The sequence below is a fragment of the Chiloscyllium plagiosum genome, chromosome 16 (genome assembly GCF_004010195.1).
Source record: "Chiloscyllium plagiosum isolate BGI_BamShark_2017 chromosome 16, ASM401019v2, whole genome shotgun sequence".
Taxonomy (NCBI): Eukaryota; Metazoa; Chordata; class Chondrichthyes; order Orectolobiformes; family Hemiscylliidae; genus Chiloscyllium; species Chiloscyllium plagiosum.
The window spans coordinates 56,006,953-56,030,606 of NC_057725.1; the positions used below are offsets into that span (position 1 = coordinate 56,006,953).

Genomic DNA, 23,654 nt, shown 5'->3' on the forward strand with positions numbered 1-23,654 from the left:
CAGATTATACTTCACCAGATTTTTGGCCACTCAGTTAATGTATCCTTGGCCCTTTGCAGAATCTTTATGCCTTCTTCACAACAGCCTTTCCTATCTATCTTGGTATTGCCTACAAATTTGGTTACCGTATATTTGGTTCCTTCATTGAAGTCATTAATATCAATCACAAACAGTTCAGACCCCAGTATTAATTGCCCTACGGCACTCCAGTAGTTAGAGTTTGGCAGTCAGAAATGGATGCATTTATTCTGAGTTCATGTTGCCTGTAAGCTTATCTCTATCCATCCTAATATAGCTAAGCCGGAAGATGAGGCGTTCTTCCTCCAGGTGTCGAGTGGTTAGGATTTGGTGATGGAAGAGGCCCAGGACCTGCATGTCCTTTGTGGTGTGGGAGGGGTGTTAAAGTGTTGAGCCATGGGGTGGTGGGTTGTTTGGTGAGGGTTACCCAGAGATGTTCTCTGAAACAGTCCGCAAGTTGGCCTCCTGTCTCAGTGATGTAGAGGAGACCACTTCGGGTGCAATGGATACATAGAACATAGAACATAGAAGAATACAGCGCAGTACAGGCCCTTGGGCCCTCGATGTTGCGCCGATCCAAGCCCACCTAAACTACACTAACCCACTATCCTCCATATACCTATCCAATGCCCTCTTAAATGCCCATAAAGAGGGAGAGTCCACCACTGTTACTGGCAGGGCATTCCATGAACTAACGACTCGCTGAGTGAAGAACCTACCCCTAACATCAGTCCTATATCTACTCCCCCTTAATTTAAAGCTATGCCCCCTTGTAATACCCGACTCAATACGCGGGAAAAGGTTCATACTGTCGACCCTATCTAACCCCCTAATCATCTTGTACACCTCAATCAAGTCACCCCTAAACCTTCTTTTCTCTAGTGAAAACAGCCCCAAGTGCCTCAGTCTTTCCTCATACGATCTTCCTTCCATACCAGGCAACATCCTGGTAAACCTCCTCTGCACCCGTTCCAATGCCTCCACATCCTTCCTATAGTATGGCGACCAAAACTGCACACAATATTCCAGATGCGGCCGTACCAGAGTCTTATACAACTGCATCATGACCTCAGGACTCCGGAACTCAATTCCTCTACCAATAAAAGCCAATAAAATGAAATTCTATGAGCTGAAAAAGAAACTCTTGATATTTACTGACATTTTTAATAATATAATACACAATTATTTAAATTAAAGCTGTCCAGAAAAGTAATCAATGCTAATCAAGCATAATTTCCCATTGAAGCCGAACAAATTCATTCACAGCCATTCGCAGTTCTTTTGGGAGCCAGTAGAGTCATAATGGGTCAAATAGCTTCTTTCTGTACTGTAAAATTTGATATTTCTATGTTTCTGATCACTATGTCACAAGAACCCTCCTTTCCAGGATAAAACAGGCTGGTTGATTGGCACCACATCCACCAGCATTCACCCCCTCCACTACAAAAGCTAAGTAGCAGCAGTGTGTACCATCTATAAATACATTGCAAAAATTCACCAAGACTCCTTAGTCGCCATCTTCTAAATCCGCAGCCGTTCCTGTCTAGAAGGACCAGTGCATGCGAGTACCATCATCTGCAAGTTTCCCTTCAAGACATAGTTGCTAGGGTTATCCCTACTCCCCTTTTTGAACAAGGGAACCACATTTGCTATCCTCCAGTCTTCTGGCACTACTCCTGTAGACAAAGAGGACATAAAAATCAAGGCCAATGGCTCTGCAATCTCCTCCCTTGCTTCCCAGAGAATCCTAGGATAAATGCCATCAGGCCCAGGGGACTTATCTATTTTCACCTTTTCCAGGATTTCCAACACCTCTTCTCTACATACCTCAAAGCCATCCATTCTACTTATTTGTGACTCAGTATTCTCATCGACAACAATGCCCTGTTCCTGAGTAAATACTGAAGAAAAGTATTCATTCAGTGTCTCCCCAATCTCTTCCGCCTCCACACGCAACTTCCCCCTACTATCCTTGACTGGACCTATTCCTACCCTAGTCATTCTTTTATTCCTAAGTTGAAGATGTATATGGAAGTACAGGTAAATTTCTGTTGGATGTGGAGGATCCTTTGGGGCTTTGGATGGAGATGAGAGGAGAGGTGTGGGCGCAGGTTTTGCACTTCTTGGGTGGCAGGGGAAGGTGCTGGGATTGAGGTGTGAGCTGGTGGAGGATGTGGATCTGACAAGGGAGTCGCGGAGGGAATGGTCTCTCCGAAACGCAGATAGAGTTGGGGAGGTAAATATATCTCTTGTGGTAGGATCTGTTTGTAGGTGGTGGAGAATGATGCGATGATGATGGGGATTGGTTGGGTGGAAGGTGAGGACCAGGGGGTTTCTGTCCTTGTTGCGATTGGAGCGGTGGGGTTCAAGGACAGATGTGCGGGAAGTGGAGAAGATGCGCTGAAGGACATTGTCGACCATGTGGGAGGAAAATTGTGGTCTTTGAAGAAGGAGGCCATCTGGGATGTTCTGTGGTGGAATTGGTCCTCCTGGGAGCAGATACAGTGGAGATGGAGGAATTGGGAATACGGCATGGCATTTTTACATGAGGCAGGGTGGGTGGAAGGATAGTCCAGGTAGCTGTGGGAGTCTGTGGGTTTATAGTAGATGTCCGTGGTTAGTCGGTTACCGGAGATGGAGATTGAGAGTTCAGGATGCCAACTTATGGATCGTTTGAGAGAACATCTCTGGGACACCTGCACCAACTGACCCCATTTCCCGATGCCAAATGATTTAACTCCCCCTACCACTCCACCAAGACATGCAGGTCCTGGGCCACCTCCATCGCTAAACCCCAACCACCCGACACCTGAGGAAGAATGCCTCATATTCCAGCTTGGGACCCTGCAACTACATGGGATCAACGTGGATTTCCTCATTTCCCTCCCTTCACCGTATCCCAGTCCCAAGCCTCCAACTTGGCACGGATTCCAATCCCACCATCTGCCTCGGCTGGATTAAAACCCCGGGAATCCCCGGAACTGGGTTGATAGTCCAGTCAATAATGGCACTCGGCCGTCGCTCCTTCAATCACCCTGCAATGTTGCTGCCTGACAATAGACAATAGGTGCAGGAGTAGGCCATTCTGCTCTTCGAGCCAGCAGCACCATTCATTATGATCATGACTGATCATCCTCAATCAGTATCCTGTTCCTGCCTTATCTCCATAACCCTTGATTCCACTATCCTTGAGAGCTCTATCCAACTCTTTCTTAAATGAATCCAGAAACTTGGCCTCCACAGCCTTCTGGGGCAGAGCACTCCATACAGCCACCACTCTCTGGGTGAAGAAGTTTCTCCTCATCTCCTTTTCCATTCTGCCATATTGTCTGAAGTGTCTAATATCCTTGAATATTCAGGTCCCTGCTTTGATCATCTTGTACCCACTTCCTTAATAGCTATCATTTCATATTAGAGATTACATCAAGATCCTGCAGCAAATAACCTTTTTAAATAATGAGTCGAGTACAGTTAAAAATCGATAATGTTACTTCTGGCTAATGGAATACTTCAGTGCCTTTTATCCACACTATCCCCATAATGCCATTGTAATTTCACTTCAAGTATGTTCAGAAATTGCGTTTCAACATCCCTCTGTGTTAAGAATTCTAAAGATTCACCATCCTCTGAAAGAAAAATTAATCTTCGTCATAAATGACATCTTTTTTTTAAAGTTGTCCCTGATCGTTGTTTCCACAACTAGGAAAAATGTCATATCTGCACCTACTTTGCCTATACCATGAAGTAGTTTTTGGGTTTCAGTGGGAAATGGTAGTTTTTGCAAAACAATTGAGGTGTATGAATGATGGCTGATAGTGAGGGTTGAAATATGCAATTTTACAAGCTGGGGTAGTGTAGCAGCATTAAATTGTATTCTGATGTCATCTTAAATTTTGTTTAAACAAGCACTAGAAAGGAATGGGGTATAATAATAATAATAAGAGAAATTACAGCAAGTTGGCATTGAGCCAGCGGTTTGTTTAATGTCTTGCCATTATGTCCAGAAATGGCAGGCAACAAAACTTAAAATCAGAGTGCAGAAGCCAGAGATTTATCATTTCTTATCCCTCCCTAATATATGATATCTGATAAAATGGAGACGGTTTACTCATGGAAAAAAATGTTTGTTTTAAGTAAATTGGAGTACACTGTTGAAACGAGAGCACTTCAGTTAACAGATTGTCATCAACATTTGAAAGTCTATGCAGTAGGTTTGCTTTGAGAAACAGATGTCTTGCAAAGCTCTTGTTAAACTGTTCTCCTGGCTATGGCAACGATTGTATTAGCATTGAGTTTGGTTTAAAACTTCAAATTAACTTGCAATAGAGTGCAAATTTAATTTATTAATATTGCACATATCTTATGTTAAAGTGAATCTAATGACTTAATTGCCCACAAGTCTGATAAGCATCTTGGACAACACTAATTTACTTCACATACAACAATAGACATTGCTGGAAAAACTCAGCAGGTCTGGCAGTATCTCTGGTGAGAAAGCTGCGTTAACATCTCAAGTCTGGTGACCCTTTCCTAACTCTGCTTTCTCGTCACAGATGCTGCCAAACCTGCTGACTTTCTCCATCAATTTCTAATTTTGTCTCAGATTTCCAGCATCCACAGTTCTTTGATTTTTTTTTGTTGTTTACTGTTTTTTTTCTCTTTTTGTAAGTTATTGAAAATATAACAAATAAGAAATACCAGTATAATAAAGAAAAACCCAAATTACAATACTACTGTCTACTGTCTACGAGCCTACCTTAAAAAACAAAACCAAACACTGTGCGAGGCAATACCAATAAATAAGTAAGTGACAAATACAACAAACCAAAAGAACACACAAGAATACAAAGTAACAATGCTCAGTGCAAAGCTCCTAAACAAAAAAACGGGAGCATTGTGTATATATACTCCTATTAACTCAGGAGCTCCCCCCTTCTAGGGCCCAGGGCTCAGCAAACCTAACCACCCTGGTAAAACAAATGCCCTAGTTAAGATAACAGACAAAACTGTATCCAAATAACTCAAAAAGGGCTGCCATGCCTTATATAAAAAAAGGTCTGTTGTGTGGTGCACCATGTTTGTGAAAAAAAAATCCAATGTGCTCCATGATTAATTTTCACCATCCCAACAAGCCCAGTGGGTTCTCAGACACCCAATTCATCAGAATATTCTTCCGTGCACAGTAAGTAAGAGTATTAAATAGTTTCTTCCTATGCCAGTCTAAAAATGATAAATTTGGTAGACCTAGGAAGAGAGATATCAGGTCTACTTTAACTTCGGTCCTCAATACTCTCCCTATTTCTCTCGCCACAGCACTCCAATAAACACAGGCCCTGTGGCATGTCCAGAAGCAATGGGTAAGAGTACCTACACTTAGTTTACATTTGGGACACACTGAAGATGCCCCTTTTTAAAATTTCACCAGATGGTCCAGTGCCAAATGAACCCTATGGAGAACCCTGTGCATAGCGCGTCCTATTACAGATTGAGATCTTTCGCACGTTCTCCCATATGTCCTCCCATGTTTCAGAAGAGATCTCCACTCCTAGCTCTTGCTCCCAGACCTCTCAAAACCGGTTAATATCCTGCCAGGCCCTGCCACCCAACAGCCGATAGAAGGCACTAACCGAAAGGGTACTTGTGGCACGTAGCAACAACCTCTCTGTATCGGGCTTATAGGGCTTAGTGAGAAGTCTTCTGGATGAAATCCCTAACCTGAAAAAAACAGAAACAATCTCTGCTAGGCAACCCGAATTTGCGACTCAGTTGCTCAAAAGACATCACAACTACCCCTCAAACAAGTCTCCCAAACTAGAAATTCCTGTCGCTGCCCATAGTTTGAACCCTGAGTCCATCATCCCTGGTTGGAACCATAGACAATAGACATTAGGTGCAGGAGTAGGCCATTCTGCTCTTTGAGCCTGCACCACCATTCAATATGACCATGGCTGATCATCCTTAATCAGTATCCTGTTCCTGCCTTATCTCCATAACCCTTGATTCCACTATCCTTGAGAGCTCTATCCAACTCTTTCTTAAATGAATCCAGAAACTGGGCCTCCACTGCCCTCTGGGGCAGAGCATTCCACACAGCCACCACTCTCTGGGTGAAGAAGTTTCTCCTCATCTCTGTCCTAAATGGTCTACCCCATATTTTTAAGCTATGTCCTCTGGTTCGGCACTCACCCATCAGCGGAAACATGTTTCCTGCCTCCAATCCTTTAATAATCTTATTTGTCTCAATCAGATCCCCTCTCAGTCTTCTAAACTCAAGGGTATACAAGCGCAGTCGCTCCGGTCTATCAGCGTAAGGTAGTCCTGCCATTCCAGGAATTGACCTTGTGAACCTGCACTGCTCTCCCTCAATAGCCAGAATGTCTTTCCTCAAATTTGGAGACCAGAACTGCACACAATACTCCAAGTGTGGTCTCACCAGGGCCCTGTACAGCTGCAGAAGAATCTATTTGCTTCTATACTCAATCCCTCTTGTTATGAAGGCCAGCATGCTATTAGCCTTCTTCACTGCCTGCTGTACCTGCATGCTTACCTTCATTGACTGGTGTACAAGAACACCCAGATCTCTTTGTACTGCCCCTTTACCTAATATTGTCGAGCAAATGAACAATGTTAGTCCTAAATAACCAATCAAACATGTGGGTAATAAAAATATCTAGGTATCGGAAACTTGCCCATGACCACTCAAAGGGGAACCTAAGGCCACTTTCAACCTCTGGCACTTCCTTAAGGTCCCCCAAAGGCATAACCTCCGAATTTGCAAATTTATTCTCATAACCTGAAATAGCCCCAAATGAATTGATACATTGTATTAGATGGGGTACGGAGGTCATCGGGTCCGATTAAAAACAGAAGGACATCATCCGCATGCAGCGTTGTCTTATGTACCCTTAGTCCCACTTCCAGAGCGGTTATGTGGACGTTCTGATGAATGGCCTCTGCCAGTGGCTGTATCATCAACGTAAACTACAACGGTGAAAGGGGGCAGTCTTGACGACTACCTTTGCCATTCCTGAAGTTCTCAGACTTCACTCCGTTGATGATGACCACGGCCAGAGGGTGGCGATATAAAACCTCCACCCACCTAGCAAAGACCTCACCCAACCCAAACTCCTCTAAGACATAAAAGAGATATGGCCATTCCAACTGGTCAAATGCTTTCTCGGCATCTCAGGAAATCACCAATCCCTGAATCGATCGCTACTGACATGCTTGGATCATATTCATCAACCTTCTAACATTATTAGAAGACCTACGGCCCCTTATAAAACCTGTCTAGTCCTCTTTGACAATATGGGGCAACACTTTCTCCAATCTCAGCGCCAAGATCTTAGACAGAATCTTGAAATCTGAATTTAATAGAGAGATGGGCCAGTATGAGGCGCAATCCTCAGGAACCTTCCCGTTCTTAAGAATGAGGGAAATATTAGCTTATCTCAAAGATGGTGGTAGGCATTCATGCATATAGGAATGATTGTACATTTCCAACATCAGCCCTGACAGAATCCCTATAAATTCCTTATAGAACTCACCTGGGAGACCATCAGGGCCAGGTGCTTTCCCACTCCAAATTTTACTGATTGACTTCATATTGCCTCCTGCTGTTTCTGAGCCCAAGCCAAACTACAGTCATGCCTAACATATAAAAGATGGCGCAGATTGTTGGAGGTTACTCACCCCAGTTCCAGGGCATCTCTGTTGGACCAGGTCTGGTTCGTGCTTTTCGATTGTTTCTACAATGACCTTTCCTCCACCGTAAAGTGGTGATGTTCATTGTTGATTGTGCAATGTTCAGCCTCATTTGCAATTCCTGATTTGCCAATGCACATATGCAGCAAGACCTGGAAAGTATCTTGGCTTGGACTGATAAATGACAAATGACATTTCTGACACAAAAATGCCAGTCAGAATCATCTCCAACAAAAGAGAACACCACTACCTGCAAATCCCCTCCAAGCATCCTGATATGGAACTTTATTGCTGTTCCTTCAGTGTCGTTGGGTCAAATTTCTGGAACTCCCTTCCTAAACAGCACTGTGGGTATCCCTAAAACCCCAGGACTGCAGCAGTTTCAGAAGGCGACTCACCTTCACATTGTCCAGGGCAATTAGGATGGGCAATAAATGAGGCCTGGCCAGTGACATCCAGATTCCATGAATTAAGTTTATAAAATAATTTAAACGGTGATGGAGCCAAAATTCTATCAGTGGTATCAGATTGTCATGTGCTGGAGTTTTTTGGGATTTCAAATCAATGATTATAGATCGGTATGCAAGTGGGTAATACTCTATCGTTGTGTGGTCATCCACTCAACAAGGAATGATGTCTTGTCTACTCATTTAGATCGCCTTGTCTTACTCTAAAGACTGCTTTGTTCTTTGAAATATATTGCAACTTGTTAAGGATTTTGTCAGCCCAGGAGAGTTGTGATGGGAGCTAATCAACACTAACAACTAAGTTATACTGTCTGTTGACCTTACAATAAAAGGAGAATTAGAGATTCTTGACACTCTTATTCAAATCCCTGTGCTTTGAGTCCTTACAATCAGCTTCTTTCATTTAAATACCAGCGGAATGACAATATCAAAGGCAGCCTAATTCAATAAATCTGCACTAAAGCAGTTGAGGTACCTAAAGCTGAGGTGTGGATCAGCCCTGAACTAATTGCATAATGAAGCAGGAGTCAAATATTCCTTTGTATTTTAAATTGTTAATGTAAGCTTGGTTTTCCAGAACTTATTTTAAGTTTATCAAAGGTAGATTTATTTCTTTGGACTGCACCTTCCCAAAGACAGCCATTGCTATTCCTTCCTGTTGCGATTTTGCTTCTTCCAGCTAACTTATACAAAATGGTGCAGCTTGTCTCTTGTAGTCATGTTTATTTTTCATTTATGGTGGGTGGCACGTGGGTGATCGAGTCAACTTGTGAGAATAGGTCAGGATCCAGATTTCAGTTCTGGGTAGTATTTTGAAAATTCACTGATATTCTGAAAATATATACGTCAGTGACAGACATGTAACTGAGAACGAGAATGAGCAAGAGTTGTAAAATGTCTTTCTGTTAATATCAAGCTGTAAAAATATTGAATTCGATCAAAACACTTCTCTGAAAATAGCTCCGCCAACTGTGAGGTGACGAACTGAGGAGGAGGTGGGAGGCAGGATGAAATTATTTTCATTTCTTCCAAGCTTCAAAGGCTAATAAAGATATCAGTGCTGCCCAAAAACTAATTGCGTCCTGGCAGCATATTACTGTAGCAATTTAGTAAAGCAGACCCCATACACCTAGAGACACACTCCAATTAATCTTTATTATTGACTGTTGTGTGGGCTGATTTCTCTCTTACAGCAATTCATGTTTTTTGATGGATGGCTATTTTTATGCAGCTTCAGTTTTGCTATATTATTACTTTGCTCCCATAGGGATCTACCTGGAGTTTCTTTGACAGAAGAGACGAAGGTTCCACTGCTTCTGATAGACACCGCAGGATGTGGCTTGCTTGAACTTGACGAAGAAGATGAACAATCCAAAGGAAATAGTGGTACTGTATGATTAATGGGAGATAAATTGGAAGATAAATACTGATATAGCATTCCCTTCCATAACTGAATAAAAGTAGGTTTCATGAAGCTAAAACTCCTTAGTACATCATTTTTTTAAAAAAAATGCAAAATATGACAGGCAATAGGTTCCGGAAAGTGCTGGAGAAACTCAACAGGTCTAGCAATGTCTGTGGAGAGGAACAGAGTAAATGTTTCAAGTCCAATGACTTTTCTTTGGAACTGAGAGGACTGGAAAATGATGATTTATGTTGACACAGTGGGGGGAGGAGCAGTTTTACAAATGGCACTGTGTTAAAATTTCCATCCTGGCCGGCTGTGGTGAAGCTGGACGCAAATTGGAGGAACGGTGCCTCATTTTCTGCTTTGACACTTTAAAACCTTCAGGGGTCAATATTGAGTCAATCAGCTTGAGAGCATGAACACTGTCCTCCAGTTTGATTATTACACTTGCCCCATTTCCCTGCCTCTCCACAGCCACCCTTACCATCTGTGTACTGATGGAATAGGTTTGCTCTCGGCAAAGCTGATCTGTTTTCTACACTTCATATCAATCAGAAATGTCTGTTTTTCATCTCTATCATTCCTTCATGACCATTACTAATCACTTTGTGCTCTGTTCCACTCCCCATTTGTCAACAGCACGAAAGCCATCATTTTCCAGTGCCATACTCTTTGATTCTGATCTCCAGCATCTGCAGTCCTCACTTTCTCCCAATCATTTTCCAGTACCCTTCTATTCTGAAGGAGAGTCATCAGACTCAAAATGTTGACCCTGTTTCTCTCTCCATGGATGATGCCAGACTTGCTGAGTTTTGCCTGCACTTTGTTTTTATTTTTAATGCACGTGTGAAATTTTGTGTTTTAAAAGGGAATCACAAATAATGCAGCACAGAAGGATGCCATTTCGCCTTTGGAGTCTGTGCTCGTTCTTTGAAAGAGTAATCCCGTAACTTCCATTCTTTCCTCAAATCCCTGTCCTTTTTAGTCCTTTAAACACTCACCCACTTCCATTTGAAGGCTAGTCTTAAATCTGTACCACAATCATATCAGGCTCTGCATGTCAAATCCTAACCACTTGTTTTAAAAGCTTTTCCTTTATGTTGTTTGGCAAAATTAAAAATAATCAACTAAGTATCTGTTTTCTGATATGACCCTTTTCAACCATTGAAAGCAATTTATCTTACCTGATTTATCAAAATGCTTCATAATCATAAAACACTTATCAAATCTTTCCAAGTCTTCTCGGCTCGAATGGAAACAACCCCAATTTTTCCATCTACCTGCATAAATGTCATTCTCAATTCCTGGATTTATTCCAGTAAATAGCTTCTGTATCCTCTACAAAACCTTTATGACTTTGCTAGATAGTGTTGTACCCACCATAGGACACAGACTACAGCTGATGCAGAACTTGTGTTTTACATAGCTTTAGCATATCCCCTTGGATTTTGACATTCTGAATATAATGCTCATGATCCCATATGTTAACTGTTTTGATAATCTGTTCTACCACCTTCAAAAATTTGTGAAAAACACCCACTGGTCTTTCTGTTCTTGAATCCCCAATTAGTCTACAACCTTTCCACATGACCAGTAACCACTCTGCTGGTTGGAAAGTTTGACACCTCTGCAGTATTTTCTCTATTTGATTTATTGTTTGATTTACTGCTGTTTTGCATGCTATACAGGCAGATCATACCACACAAAGTGCATCAGGGTAGCAGAACGGAGTGCAGAATAGTGTTATAGCCACAGAGAAGGTGCAGAGAGAAATAGATCAGAATTAACATTTTGTGAGGTCTGTTCAAAAATCTAATAACAGTGGGGATAGAAGCTGTTCTTAAATTTGTTTATATGTATGTTCAAGCATTTATACCTTCTATCTGACTGAAGAGGGTGGAAGAGAGTATAACTGGGGTGAGAAGGGAGTTTGGTTATGTTGGTTGCTTTCCCAAGACAGTTGGAAGTATAGAAGGAGTCAATGTATGAAAGGTTGGTTTGCGTGATGGACTAGGCAGTGTTCACGACTCTCTGTAGTTTCTTGTGATCGTGGGAAAAGCAGTTGTCATACCATGCTGTGATGCCTTGGAAACTATGGATGATTTCTATGGTGCATCTGTAAAAATTGTTAACAGTCTCTGTGGACATGCCTAATTTCCTTAGCCTCCTATGGAAGTGGCAATGTTGTTGTAATATCTTGATATGGGTGGACCAGGACAAATTGGTGGTGATCATCACTCCCAGGGACTTGACGCTCTTGGCAATCTCCACCTCAGCACCACTGATGCAGACAGGGCATGCCCTCCACTCCACTACCTAAAGTCAATGACCAGCTCCTTCATTTTGCTGATCTGGATGGAGAAGTTATTGTCGTCACACCATGCCACTAAGCACTCAGTCTCTTTCCTGTATTCTGTCTAGTCGTTGTTTGAGATCTGATCTACAATGGTGATGTCATCAGCAAACCTTTCCACGAAGATGTGGTAGATTTTGGCCACACCATCATGAGTGTATAAGGAGTATAGTGGGGGCTGAGTATGCAGTCTTGTGAGGTACTGGTGTTGAGTATTAATGGTGGAGGAGGTGTTGTCACCTATTCTTACTGTTGAAGGCCTTAACCATATTCATTGGCTGTCCACTCCAAGGGTGAGTAGCTAATCCTGTTAACAGCCCAACCTGGGGATAGTTTTAGATGATGTTTCAGGGAGCACTTACGGTAAGGCTCCCCATATTTTCTTAAAGTGAACTAGAAAAATCAAGCCCAAGATTTAAAGAAAATGTAGATGGCTAAAGTGCTGATGACAAAGAATTACTGTAATTCTGTTGCCTTGAAGATTATAAACTTGAACATCTCAACACCTGGCTTGAGAAGTTCCTAATCCAAGATCATTGACAAGGCGTTTATGATGTTGTTCTCTTGAATTGCGATCACAAATAAACAAACATAATTCCTTGACACGGGTCAACAACGTGTTTAAGCAGAAAGCTGCAATAGCAAACTATCGCCAGACTCTTATCAAATACAAGAAAATAGTTATTTTGTTGAAGTCAAATCTGACAACCCACCATTATTAGGAAGCAGAACCTATTTGTGATTTTGTAATGTTGCATGAAGACAAATTGTTCTAATTTGGTTGAAATAAAATAACCATTACTTTCTTTGTTTACTGGGCATAAAATAGACAGTTCCTACATTTTGCCAGATTTTTCTCAGTCCACCTTTTAAAAAGTTTGGTAAGATGCAAGTATCCAGATTCTGATCGCAGGAGTAATGTAGTTATGTCCTCGGATTTTATTATCAAATCCATAGATAATGTACAACATGAGTCAACTTTGACATGGGGCTTGTGATCCACTTAAAAAAATTATTGCTTATGAAAAGATGTATATGATAAATGAGAATTTGTAATGTCAATGCTTATACTGCTTTTATTCTAGGGGAGGTTCAAATTGTGACTCTGCACATTCAAGCCCTGATTGAAGCTGGTGTCCGCCCACAGGATATTGCTGTGATAGCTCCATATAATTTGCAGGTATAGTTACTGATCCTTTTCGAATCCTTTTGTACAGGCAAATCAGTAGTTTATTTTTGATTTCTGATATTGAACTGTTCAATCGTAGTTTTGCAATCTAATTCTTGAAGTTCCTTTTCCGAGTGCAGTTTGTGCACCAGTGGTTTGAAAGAGACAATATGTTGATCCAGTGTTTAGTATCTGTTTACATCCAGTTTTCTGCAGTTCATTGCTCATTGCTAACTTTCAGGTTTTAACATAATTAGTAAATACTCTAAAATGTTTAGAAAGTGAATAATAAAAATGAAGAGAAAGGACTCCTGAGATATGACTTTTGAGACTGGGAATATTCTGTTTAACAGCAGCTAAAATAGAAGAGGTGCCATATGAGAAAGTGGAGAGACAGTGGGCTTTCTAGTGACTGCAGTTCACTACACCAGCCGCATAGCCCAAAATGATGGAGAACATTTGTAGGCAACAGCACAATATCACTGGCAATGGATATACCCTGTGTTGTAAGTGTCCGTAGAGCAGATAGCAGCACATTTGTGTATCTGGTTGTTTGATGATCTGGACTCTGAAGACAGTTGCCCACACTTAATTGAGTTTTTTTTTTGAAGAAGAAGATTGATGAGAGCAGGGCGGTGGACATGATCTATGTGGACTTCAATAAGGCATTCAACAAGGGTCTTCATGGTAGACTGGTTAACAAGGTTAGATCACATTGAGCACATGGTGAACTAGCTATTTGGATATAGAACTGGCTTGAAGGTAGAGGACAGAGGGTGGCAGTGGAGAGTTGCTTTTCAAACTGGAGGCCTGTGACCAGCGGTGTGCCACAAGGAGTAGTGCTGGGTCCACTGCTTTTTGTCATTTATATAAATGATTTGAATGTGAATAGGAGGTAGAGTTAGTAGGTTTGCAGATAACATGAAAATTAGAGGTGTAGTGGACAGCAAAGAACGTTATCTCAGAATGCAATGGGATCTTGATCAGTTGGGCCAATGGACTGATGGAGTTTAATTTAGATAAATGTGAGATGCTGTATTTTGGAAAGGCAAATAGAGCAGGACTTATACACTTAATGGTAAGGTCCTGGGGAGTGTTGCTGAACAAAAAGACCTTGCAGTGCAGGTTCATAGTTCCTTGAAAGTAAAGATGCAGGTAGGTAGAATAGTGAAGAAGGCGTTTAGTATGCTTTCCTTTGTTGGTCAGAGTATTGAGGAGAGGAATTGGGAGATGTACAGGATATTGGTTAGTCTCCTTTTGGAATATTGCATGCAATTCTGGTCTCCTTCCTATAGGAAGGATATTGTGAGAGTTGACAGTGCTTCCAAGGAATTATTTAACAGTATTTGCGCATTTGTAAATCTTAGTGATATCAGACACCACTCTGTTTTCATGTGGAATTGGAGCCTTTATCACTTTAAGTTTCCATAACTAGCCAGTGAGTAGACCAGCCTTTCTAAGCCTTTCTGAGTGAATGAGATGCTTGAAACTATCATTCTAATGACCTGTAAGAATGGACCAAAACTGGAATTCTACTTTTCATCGAACCAAGATCTAGTTTGAGGAAAATAAGATTGAAATAACTGCACAGGGGCCAGTATCCCATCACCAGGTCACCCTTTATTTACACATGCATAGTGTTTCCTCAGAGCCAGCTGTCAGAGTGATCAGAATCTCTGGCACTCCTATTTGTATGTCAGCCAGGGCTCCCTGATTGGACCAGATTAAAAACCCCAAACAGGGAACTCATATTATATGAGGTCCACCTGACTGACCTTGTTATAATCATTATAATGATATTCTTGGTTTGACATAACCCAGTCAAATACCTTATATGTTATTGTTTCTGAGCCAATCTGGAACCAGTGTTCTAGTGAAAAGGAATAATAGGGTGGTCACTAGAGAGATGGGGAGGGGGTAAATGACAGGAAGTATGATGATAAATAAAATGAAAAGCAGCAGGTTAGCATGTGTGCAGGAAGGTTTAACTACATGGCAGACTATGAAAGAAGTAACAAAGAAGAATAACTCTAGAGATATTATTATAGGAGATGTTGGAATTCATGAAGAGGGCACTTTACCTCAATGCTCGTAGCATTCATAACAAGGTAGGTGAGTTAACGGCACAACTCATCACGAATGAAAATGATTTAGTAGCCATTGTGGAGACATGGTTACGGATGGCCATGACTGGGTGTTAAATATCCAGGGGTAACAGACCACTCAGAAGGACAGACAGGAAGGTAAAGGAGGTGGTGTAGCTGTGATATTTAAGGGCGATATCAGAGTGGTGGTGAGAGATGCTAGAGGTTCAATGGAGAATAAGGCTGAATCTATTTGGGTGGAAATTAGAAATTCTAAAAAGAAAAAGTCACTGGTAGGTGTAGTCTATAGGCCACCAAATAATAATGCCACATTGAGGCAGGCAATAAACAAAGAAATAACTAATGCCTGTAAAAATGGCACAGCAGTTATCATGGGGGATTTTAACCTGTATGTTGATTGGTCGAACCAGGTCAGTCAGGGTAGCCTCGAGGAGAAGTTAATTGAATGTATCTGTGATAGTTTTCTTCAGCAATATGTAATGGAATCGATGAGGGAGCAAGCAATCCTAGATTTAGTCCTGTGTAATGAGACAGGAATAATTAATGATGTCATAGTTAGGGATCCTCTTGGAAGGAGCAATCACAGTCTGGTTGGATTTAGAATATAGATGGAAAGTATGAAGGTAAAATCCAATACCAGGGCCCTGTGCTTAAACAAGGGAAACTACAATATGATGAGGGAGGAATTGGCTAAAGTAACTGGAAGCAAAGACTTTATGATGGAACAGTTGATAAATAGTGGAGGACTTTCAAAGCAATTTTTCAAAATGCTCAGTAAAGGTATATACCAGTGAAAAGGAAGGACTGTAAGAAAAGGGGTAATCTGCCATTGGTGTCTAAGGAAATAAGAGATGCTATCAAATTGAAAGAGAATGCATACAAAGTGGCCAAGATCAGTGGGAAACTAGAAGATTGGGAAAACTTTAAAGGTGAATAGAAAGCCACAAAAAGAGCTATAATGAAAAGTAAGATAAAACATGAGAAAAAACTACCTCAGAATAGAAAGACAGATAGCAAAAGTTTCTATAAAAATATAAAAAAAGAAGAGTGGCCGAAGAAAACATTGATCCTCTAGAGGATGAGAAAGGAGATTTAGTAATGGGCTATGAGGAAATGGCCGAGGCATTGAGTAGGTATTTTGTGTCAGTCTTCACAGTGGAGGACGTGAATAACCTGCCAGTAATTGACAAAGAGATGAAGGCAGGTGAGGACCTGGAAACAATCATTATCATGAAAGAGGTAGTGTTGGGTAAGCTAATGGAGGTAAGGGTGAGCAAGTCTCCAGGCCCTAATGGAATGCATCCCAGGGTATTAAAAGAGATGTCTGGAGAAATAGCAAATGCACTTGTGGTAATTTTCCAAAATTCACTGGACTCTGGGGAGATTGGAAAACAGCAAATGTTATGCCACTGTTTGAAAAGGGAGGTAGATAAAAAATAGGAAATTATCGACCAGTTAGCTTAACTTCTAGTGGGGAAAATGCTTGACTCTATGATCAAGGAAGAACTAACAAGGCATTTTGATAGAGGTTGTCCCGTTGGGCAGATGCAGCATGGGTTCATGAAGGGCATGTCTTGCTTAACTAATCATTTAGAATTGTATGAAGTCATTACGAACACGGTGGACAATGGGGAACAGTGTGGTGTACCTAGATTTCCAAAAGGCCTTCGACAAGGTGCCACACAAGAGACTGCTGCGTAAGATATGCAAGGCATTATGGATAAAGTATTCGTATGGAGAGAGGATTGGTTGACTAACAGGAAGTAAAGAGTAGGGATAAACGAGTGCTATTCTGGTTGGCAGTAAAAAAGTAGTGGTGTGCCTCAGTATTGGTACCGCAATTATTTACAATTTACATGGATGATTTGGAGTTGGAGGCCACATGTTGTGTGTCAAAGTTTGCGGATGAGTGATAGAGCAAAGTGTGCCAAGGACTGTGAAACTTTGCACAGGGGTATAGATAGTTTAAGTCAGTGAGCAAAGGTCTGGCAGATGGAGTACCATGTTAATAAATGTGAAGTCATCCATTTTGGTAGGAGTAACAGTAAAAAGGACTATTATTTGACTGGTAAGAAATGGCAGCATGCTGTTGTGTGGAGGGACCTGGGTGTCCTTGTGCATGAATCACAGCAGGCTGGTCTGCAGGTGCAACGAGTAATTAAAAAGGCAAATGGAATTTTGTCCTACATTGCTAAAGGAAGTTTAAAAGCAGGGAGGTTATGTTGCAGCTGTACAACGTGTTGGTGAGGCCACACCTGGAGTACTGCATGTAGTTTTGGTCTCCTTACTTGAGAAAGAATGTACTGGCACTGGACGGGGTGCAGAGGAGATTGAGGTGGTTGGTTTATGAGGAGAGATTGAGTATACTGGGATTATGTTCATTGGAATTTAAAAGAGTGAGGCAGAATCTTAGAGAAACATAAAATTATGGAGGGAATAGATAAGATAGAAATAGAGAGGATGTTTCCGGTGGTGGGTGTAACTAGGACAAGAGGGCATGGCTCAAGATTAAGGGGAGCAGATTTAGACTGAGAAGGAACTTTTTCTCCCAGAGTCTTGTGAATCTGTGGAATTCCCTGACCAGTGACGTGGTTGAGCCTTCCTCAGTACATGTTTTAAAAGCTAAGATAGATAATTTTTTGAACAGTAACGGATATAAGGGTTACGGTGAGAGGGTGGGTAAGTGGAGCTGATGCCACAAAAAGATCAGCCATGATCTTATTGAATGGCGGAGCAGGCTCAATTGGCCTGATGGCCTACTCTGTTCCTAGTTCTTACATTCTATGGTATTGGGAGATAATGTCATGAAGAGTTTTGAACTATAATATCGAAGTACTGTAACTGGTTGCAAAAAATCAATGCCTGCTTTTGATCAGGGCCCCCTTGTTTATGTTTGCGAATTGAGCATTTTGTCCACTATAGCTGAACCTGATTCTGCTCTGTCCTGTTAGCCACAGGCCCACCTCAGCTGCTGCTCTGAATAACCTCAGCTAATTCAGCACATACTGGGTATTTCTGGTTTGACGAACTTGAGCAAAAACATGTGTACTGAGCCAGATATTGTATGGTCTGGTATATCTGACTCCGTATATGATTCTGAAGGAAGCTAATACGACTTTTTGTCCAGTGGAATTTTGGATCCACTTCCTTCGCAAAGTGGGTTCTCGGTCTTAGCACTGTAGTACGTGAGAGATGCTAGGTGGGTTGGGCAGTTTTCTGTTTTTTTTAATAAAAAGAATCATGCTCCCTCTAGGTTGATCTTGTGTTTTTCCTGGATACCTGTTGTAGAGTGTTGCAGCAGAGATGGAAACAGATTAAATTTGTTTGGGCAAGGAATGATGGGATTTAGAAATGAGATGAGCCAAATTATAATGGAGGTTGGGGTTACTGAAACAACTAAACTTTATTCTTAACAATGGAATTATTTTTTAAATAGGTCCAACTCCTGAGGAAAGAATTGTCTAAAAAGTATCCGGAACTGGAAATCAAGTCTGTTGATGGTTTCCAAGGAAGAGAAAAAGAGGCAGTTATTTTATCACTTGTGAGATCCAACAGAACAGGTATGGACGATTGCCTTTTTTGTGTAGTGTGATACTGCATGTCTCTTGAGACATATGATTTTTTAAAAGTCTGCAGGAGAACGTGAGGACTGCAGATGCTGAAGATCAGAGACAGAGTGTGGTGCGGGAAAAGCACAGCCGATCAGGCAGCAACGGAAAAGCAGGAGAATCGACGTTTTGGACGTAAGCCCTTCATCAGGACTCCTGATGAGCTTATACTCAAACTATTGACTCTCCTGCTTCTCGGATTTTGCCTGGCCGGCTGTCCTTTTCCAACACCACACACTCTGACAACCTTTTGAATACGTAAGGTTCTGAGTTTTGATAAAAGTACTGATGTTAGAGTTGCTTTGCATTAGTTACTTGGATATATACATAATAAGCTTGTCCAAGAAACAAAAGAGTTTGCATTTGTATGATGCTTGTCTCAACCCAAAGTAACCTCAAAGTACTTTACAGCTAATCAAGAATTTTTGAAGTGCAGTCAGTGCTATCGTAGTGCATGAGCGGGAGAGTTAAAATGGAGACAAGAAAAGCATGCACACGGAAATCAGTGTGGTCCATGGCCTCCATTCTCACTATCTTGAATTCTGCATGCCCTCACTTTACCAGTGATGTTCATCATTACCCCCTCCTTCCGAATCAAGTTTAAAACATGGCAGGAAATCTTGTTGGGAACATCTTCCAATAGTTTGCCAGCCTCGACAAGAAGATTGGTTAGTGTTTGAAAATATGAATGCAGTGTTAAAAGCAGTTAAGACAGGAAATGGGTGGAGAGGGGTGTGTTGTGTCGGGTATAAGTGGAAGAAAATGTATTGTAGCCTCATGTTATGGCTAGAGATATTGTGACATTGCCAGCTTTCATTTAAATAAATGTATGTGAAGATTATATACATAGATACTTTTGAGTATTACATTGATGCAGATTTTAGCATCATATTTTATACTTTACTGTGGGACAAAATATCCACTAAAAGTATTAACTAAGCATGATATTGGTCATTGAATATCACAAAAAGTATCGAGAAATGGGGAAACAAAGACAGAATTAAATTTTCTTGACTTGAGTACAAGTGGCATTCGTAACAAGATGAAGGAATTTGTATTACAAAAGAAATAAATGGACAAGATATGATGGAGTCATTATGAGAATATAGTTATGAAGTGTCCATGACTGGGAACTGAGTAGTCAAGGGCCTTTAACATAGTGGAAAGATACAAAAAAGCACAAAATGATGACTTACGTCATGACCGTCAACTCTAAAACAATGCCTCATTGTTCAAGATCTCCATTATGGAATTTTGGTTTCTGCCATATTTGTTGCAGAGGAGGCCAGTGGGTCGGGAAGGTCTTGGTTTTCTCTGGGTCCTTTTCTTGACTAGTTGCGCTTTTAGTTTCTTCTCGTCTTTTTCGATATCCCTTGAAGCAGTCAGCTTCCAGAGATCACATCCAGTAGCAGCTATCTTCCATTTGGCATTATCAATATCTGTCATCTTAGTATCCCACTTGAAGGTTTACTTATAGTGGAGCCATTGGTGCCCAGGAGATTGTGACGCAGTGTCAATTCGCCACTTGTCAATTAATGTGATCGAGCCCATACAGATATTGTTGATTAGTACAGATATTCTAATAGAATTAGCACCTCAGAGGAAGTGAGGACTGCTGATGCTGGAGAGTCAGAGTCAAAAAGTGTGGTGCTAGAAAAGCACAGCATGTGAGGCAGCATCCGAGAGCAAGAGAGTCGATGTTTCAGGCATAAACCCTGCATCAGGAATGTGAGAGGGAAGGGGGCTGGAGGGGAAGGTAGGTGGGATGGCGATAGGTGGATGCAGGTGGAGGGTAATTGTGGTCAGTCGGTGGGAAGGGTGGAGCAGATAGGTCAGAAGGAAGATGGAGAGGTAGGAAAGTCAAGAGGGCAGTGCCGAGTTGGAGGGTTAGATCTTGATAAGTTGGGGGGAGGGGAGATTTGGAAACTGGTGAAGTCAGTGTTGATGCTGTGTGGTTGTAGGTCCCAGGGCAAAAGATGAGGCTTTCTTCCTCCAGTTGGTGGGTGGCTTTGATTTGGCACTGGAGGAGACCCAGGGCTTGCATGGCCTTGGAGGAATGTGAGAGGGAGTTGTAACCACACGAGCCATTGTGCTCCCCTTCTCGGGTACTTATTGGGAAGGTCCCGGGTCATTGCCTAACTCAGCCTCGATGTACAGAGGAACCTTGATTATCTGAACAAGAAGGGCGGGCACTATTTCATTTGGGGCTGGGGGTTTTCTGAAGTTTCCTTTGTCCTTGCTCTGCCTGCCTTGCTCCCTCTTTCTGTCTCAGGGTTTGTTTCTGAGCAGAGACACACTTGTGTGTAAGGGTCCTGCAGCAATGCTGTTGCCCCCCCTCCCGGCCCGTCCACCCAAACTTCCCCCCTCCCCCTGCCCCATCAGTTCAATGGGATTGACAAAGCAAGCACTTGCTCAATCCACTCCCATTCAGAAGACTAGGCAGCAGCACACTGCACACAAGACCCCACCCCCCGAACCCTGTTCAACACCAAACCCGCCTCCGTGAGTCCCCTTCCGCCCTCCACCAACCACCATCTGCAGCCCCGCCCGGCCCCCCAACCCCATTCAACACCGAACCTGACCTTGTCCAACCCTGTCCCCAACCCCATCCAGCACTGCCCCAATCTGACCCCCACAGCCGCATCCAACACCGTACTAGTGCGACCTAGCCACACCCCTCCCCCTCCTCTGTGAACCCCCCCACCGGGCAGCAGGACTGGACAACAACCGTAAGACTGCTGCTGCCTTTGGGGGGTGAGTCTCAAAATAACACACGCACACACTATACACAAACACACACACACTTGAACTGCTTTTTTTGGACAGGTTCCATTTTTGCGCTGTACAGGACAATATTGGAGAGATTATCTGGGGAAGGTAGTTTTAGGGTACACTCTTGTGTAGAACTCCAGGGAGAGTGCACTGGAGGTCAGTCATTTGGAGACTGATTTGGGCTCCCATCGATGTTCTCAGCAGCACTTCAGTAAGCCTGGTTCATTTTTAATAATTGTAAACAAAAGACGTGTGCAGTGTTGAAACACGTCTTTGATGTAATGTTTCTATCAGGACCTTGAGATCTTCTTCAGATATTCAGGTAATCGAGGTTCCTTTGTATTCAAATTTTGAAATCAAGGATTTGAGGAAAATAGAGTTAAGGCTATATTTATATCAGGCAAAAGTATGGGAGGGGTGGTGGGACGGTGGAGATGGTAGCAAAGGGTACAATAGGTGGGTGGGGGTGGGGATGAAGGTGATAGGTTAGAGAGCAGGGTGGAGCGGATAGGTGGGAAGGGAGATTGGTAGGTCATGGGGATGGTGCTGAGCTGGAAAGTTGGAACTGGGGTAATGTGGGGGGGGAGGGGAAATTAGGAAACTGGTGAAGTCCACATTGATGCCCTGGGGTTGAAGTGTTCCAAGGTGGAAGATGAGGCATTCTTCCTCCAAGCGTCGGGTGGTGAGGGAGTGACGGTGGAGGATGTCTAGGATTTGCATGTCCTCGGCAGAGTGGGAGGGGGAGTTGAAATCTTGGGCCACGCGACGGTGGGGAGATTGGTACGTATTCCCAATTCCTCCGCCTCTGCCGTATCTGCTCCCAAGAGGACTAGTTCCACCACAGAACACACCAGATGGCCTCCTTCTTTAAAGACCGCAATTTCCCTTCCCATGTGGTTGAAGATGCCCTCCAACGTATCTCATCCACATCCTGCACCTCCGCCCTCAAACCCCACCCCTCCAACCGTAACAAGGACAAAACCCCCTTGGTCCTCACCTTCCACCCTACTAACCTTCACATAAACCGCATCATCTGCCGACATTTCTGCCATCTCCAAACGGACCCCACCACCAGGGATATATTTCCCTTCCCAGCCCTTTCCGCTTTCCGTAAAGATCATTCCCTCCGTGACTACATTGGTCAGGTCCACCCCCCCTCCCCCAAACAACCCACCCTTCCCTCCTGGCACCTTCCCCTGCCACCGCAGGAATTGCAAAACCTGTGCCTACACCTCCTCCCTCACCTCCATCCAAAGCCCCGAAGGAGCCTTCCACATCCATCAAAGTTTCACATCCACCAATATCATTTATTGTATCAGTTGCTCCCGATGCGGTCTCCTCTACACTGGGGAAACCGGACGCCTCCTCGCAGAGCATTTTGGGGAACATCTCTGGGACACCCGCACCAATCAACCCCATCGCCCTGTGGCCCAACATTTCAACTCCCCCTCCCACTTTGCTGAGGACTTGCAGGTCCTGGACCTCCTCCACCGCCGCTCCCTCACCACCAGATGCCTGGAGGAAGAACGCCTCATCTTCCGCCTCGGAACACTTCAATCCCAGAGCATAAATGTGGACTTCACCAGTTCCTTCATCCCCTCCCCCACCCACCTATTGTACTCCTTGCTACCTTCTCTCCAACCCCACCCCCCCTCCCATTTATTTCTCCACACCGGAGGTTCCCTGCCTTCGTCCCTGATGAAGGGCTTTTGCCCGAAACATTGATTTTCCTGCTCCGTGATGCTGCCTGACCTGCTGTGCTTTTCCACATTCCACAATCTAGACCCACATTTATATCAGCCATTAACTTATTTAATGTTGGAGCAGGGTCACGGAGCTAAGTGATCTATTTCTCCTATTTCTTATATTCGTATAAACCAGATTGAAGCTTTGTGATATGCAGTAGTAAGGAACACCTCAAGGAAGCAATGCATGATCTTGGCAGGCTTTATTACATTTTCAGGAGAAATCTTTCACTTGTAATGCAATTTGAAGGTGTGAAATTGAATCTGTTTCTCCACAGAATAATGGTGAAAGCCCAAATAGTGTGA

At 42.7% G+C, this 23,654-nt stretch overlaps 1 protein-coding gene across 1 annotated transcript in view; it reads left to right on the forward strand.

Annotated features, from left to right (window-relative positions):
• ighmbp2 (immunoglobulin mu DNA binding protein 2) overlaps positions 1 to 23,654 on the forward strand; it is a 78,838-nt gene that overhangs the window by 47,825 nt on the left and 7,359 nt on the right. Inside the window, exons 11-13 of the mRNA XM_043706168.1 lie at positions 9,457 to 9,575; positions 13,036 to 13,130; positions 18,660 to 18,783. Coding sequence (XP_043562103.1) covers positions 9,457 to 9,575; positions 13,036 to 13,130; positions 18,660 to 18,783 — 338 coding nt within the window. The remainder of the gene's footprint in view (positions 1 to 9,456; positions 9,576 to 13,035; positions 13,131 to 18,659; positions 18,784 to 23,654) is intronic.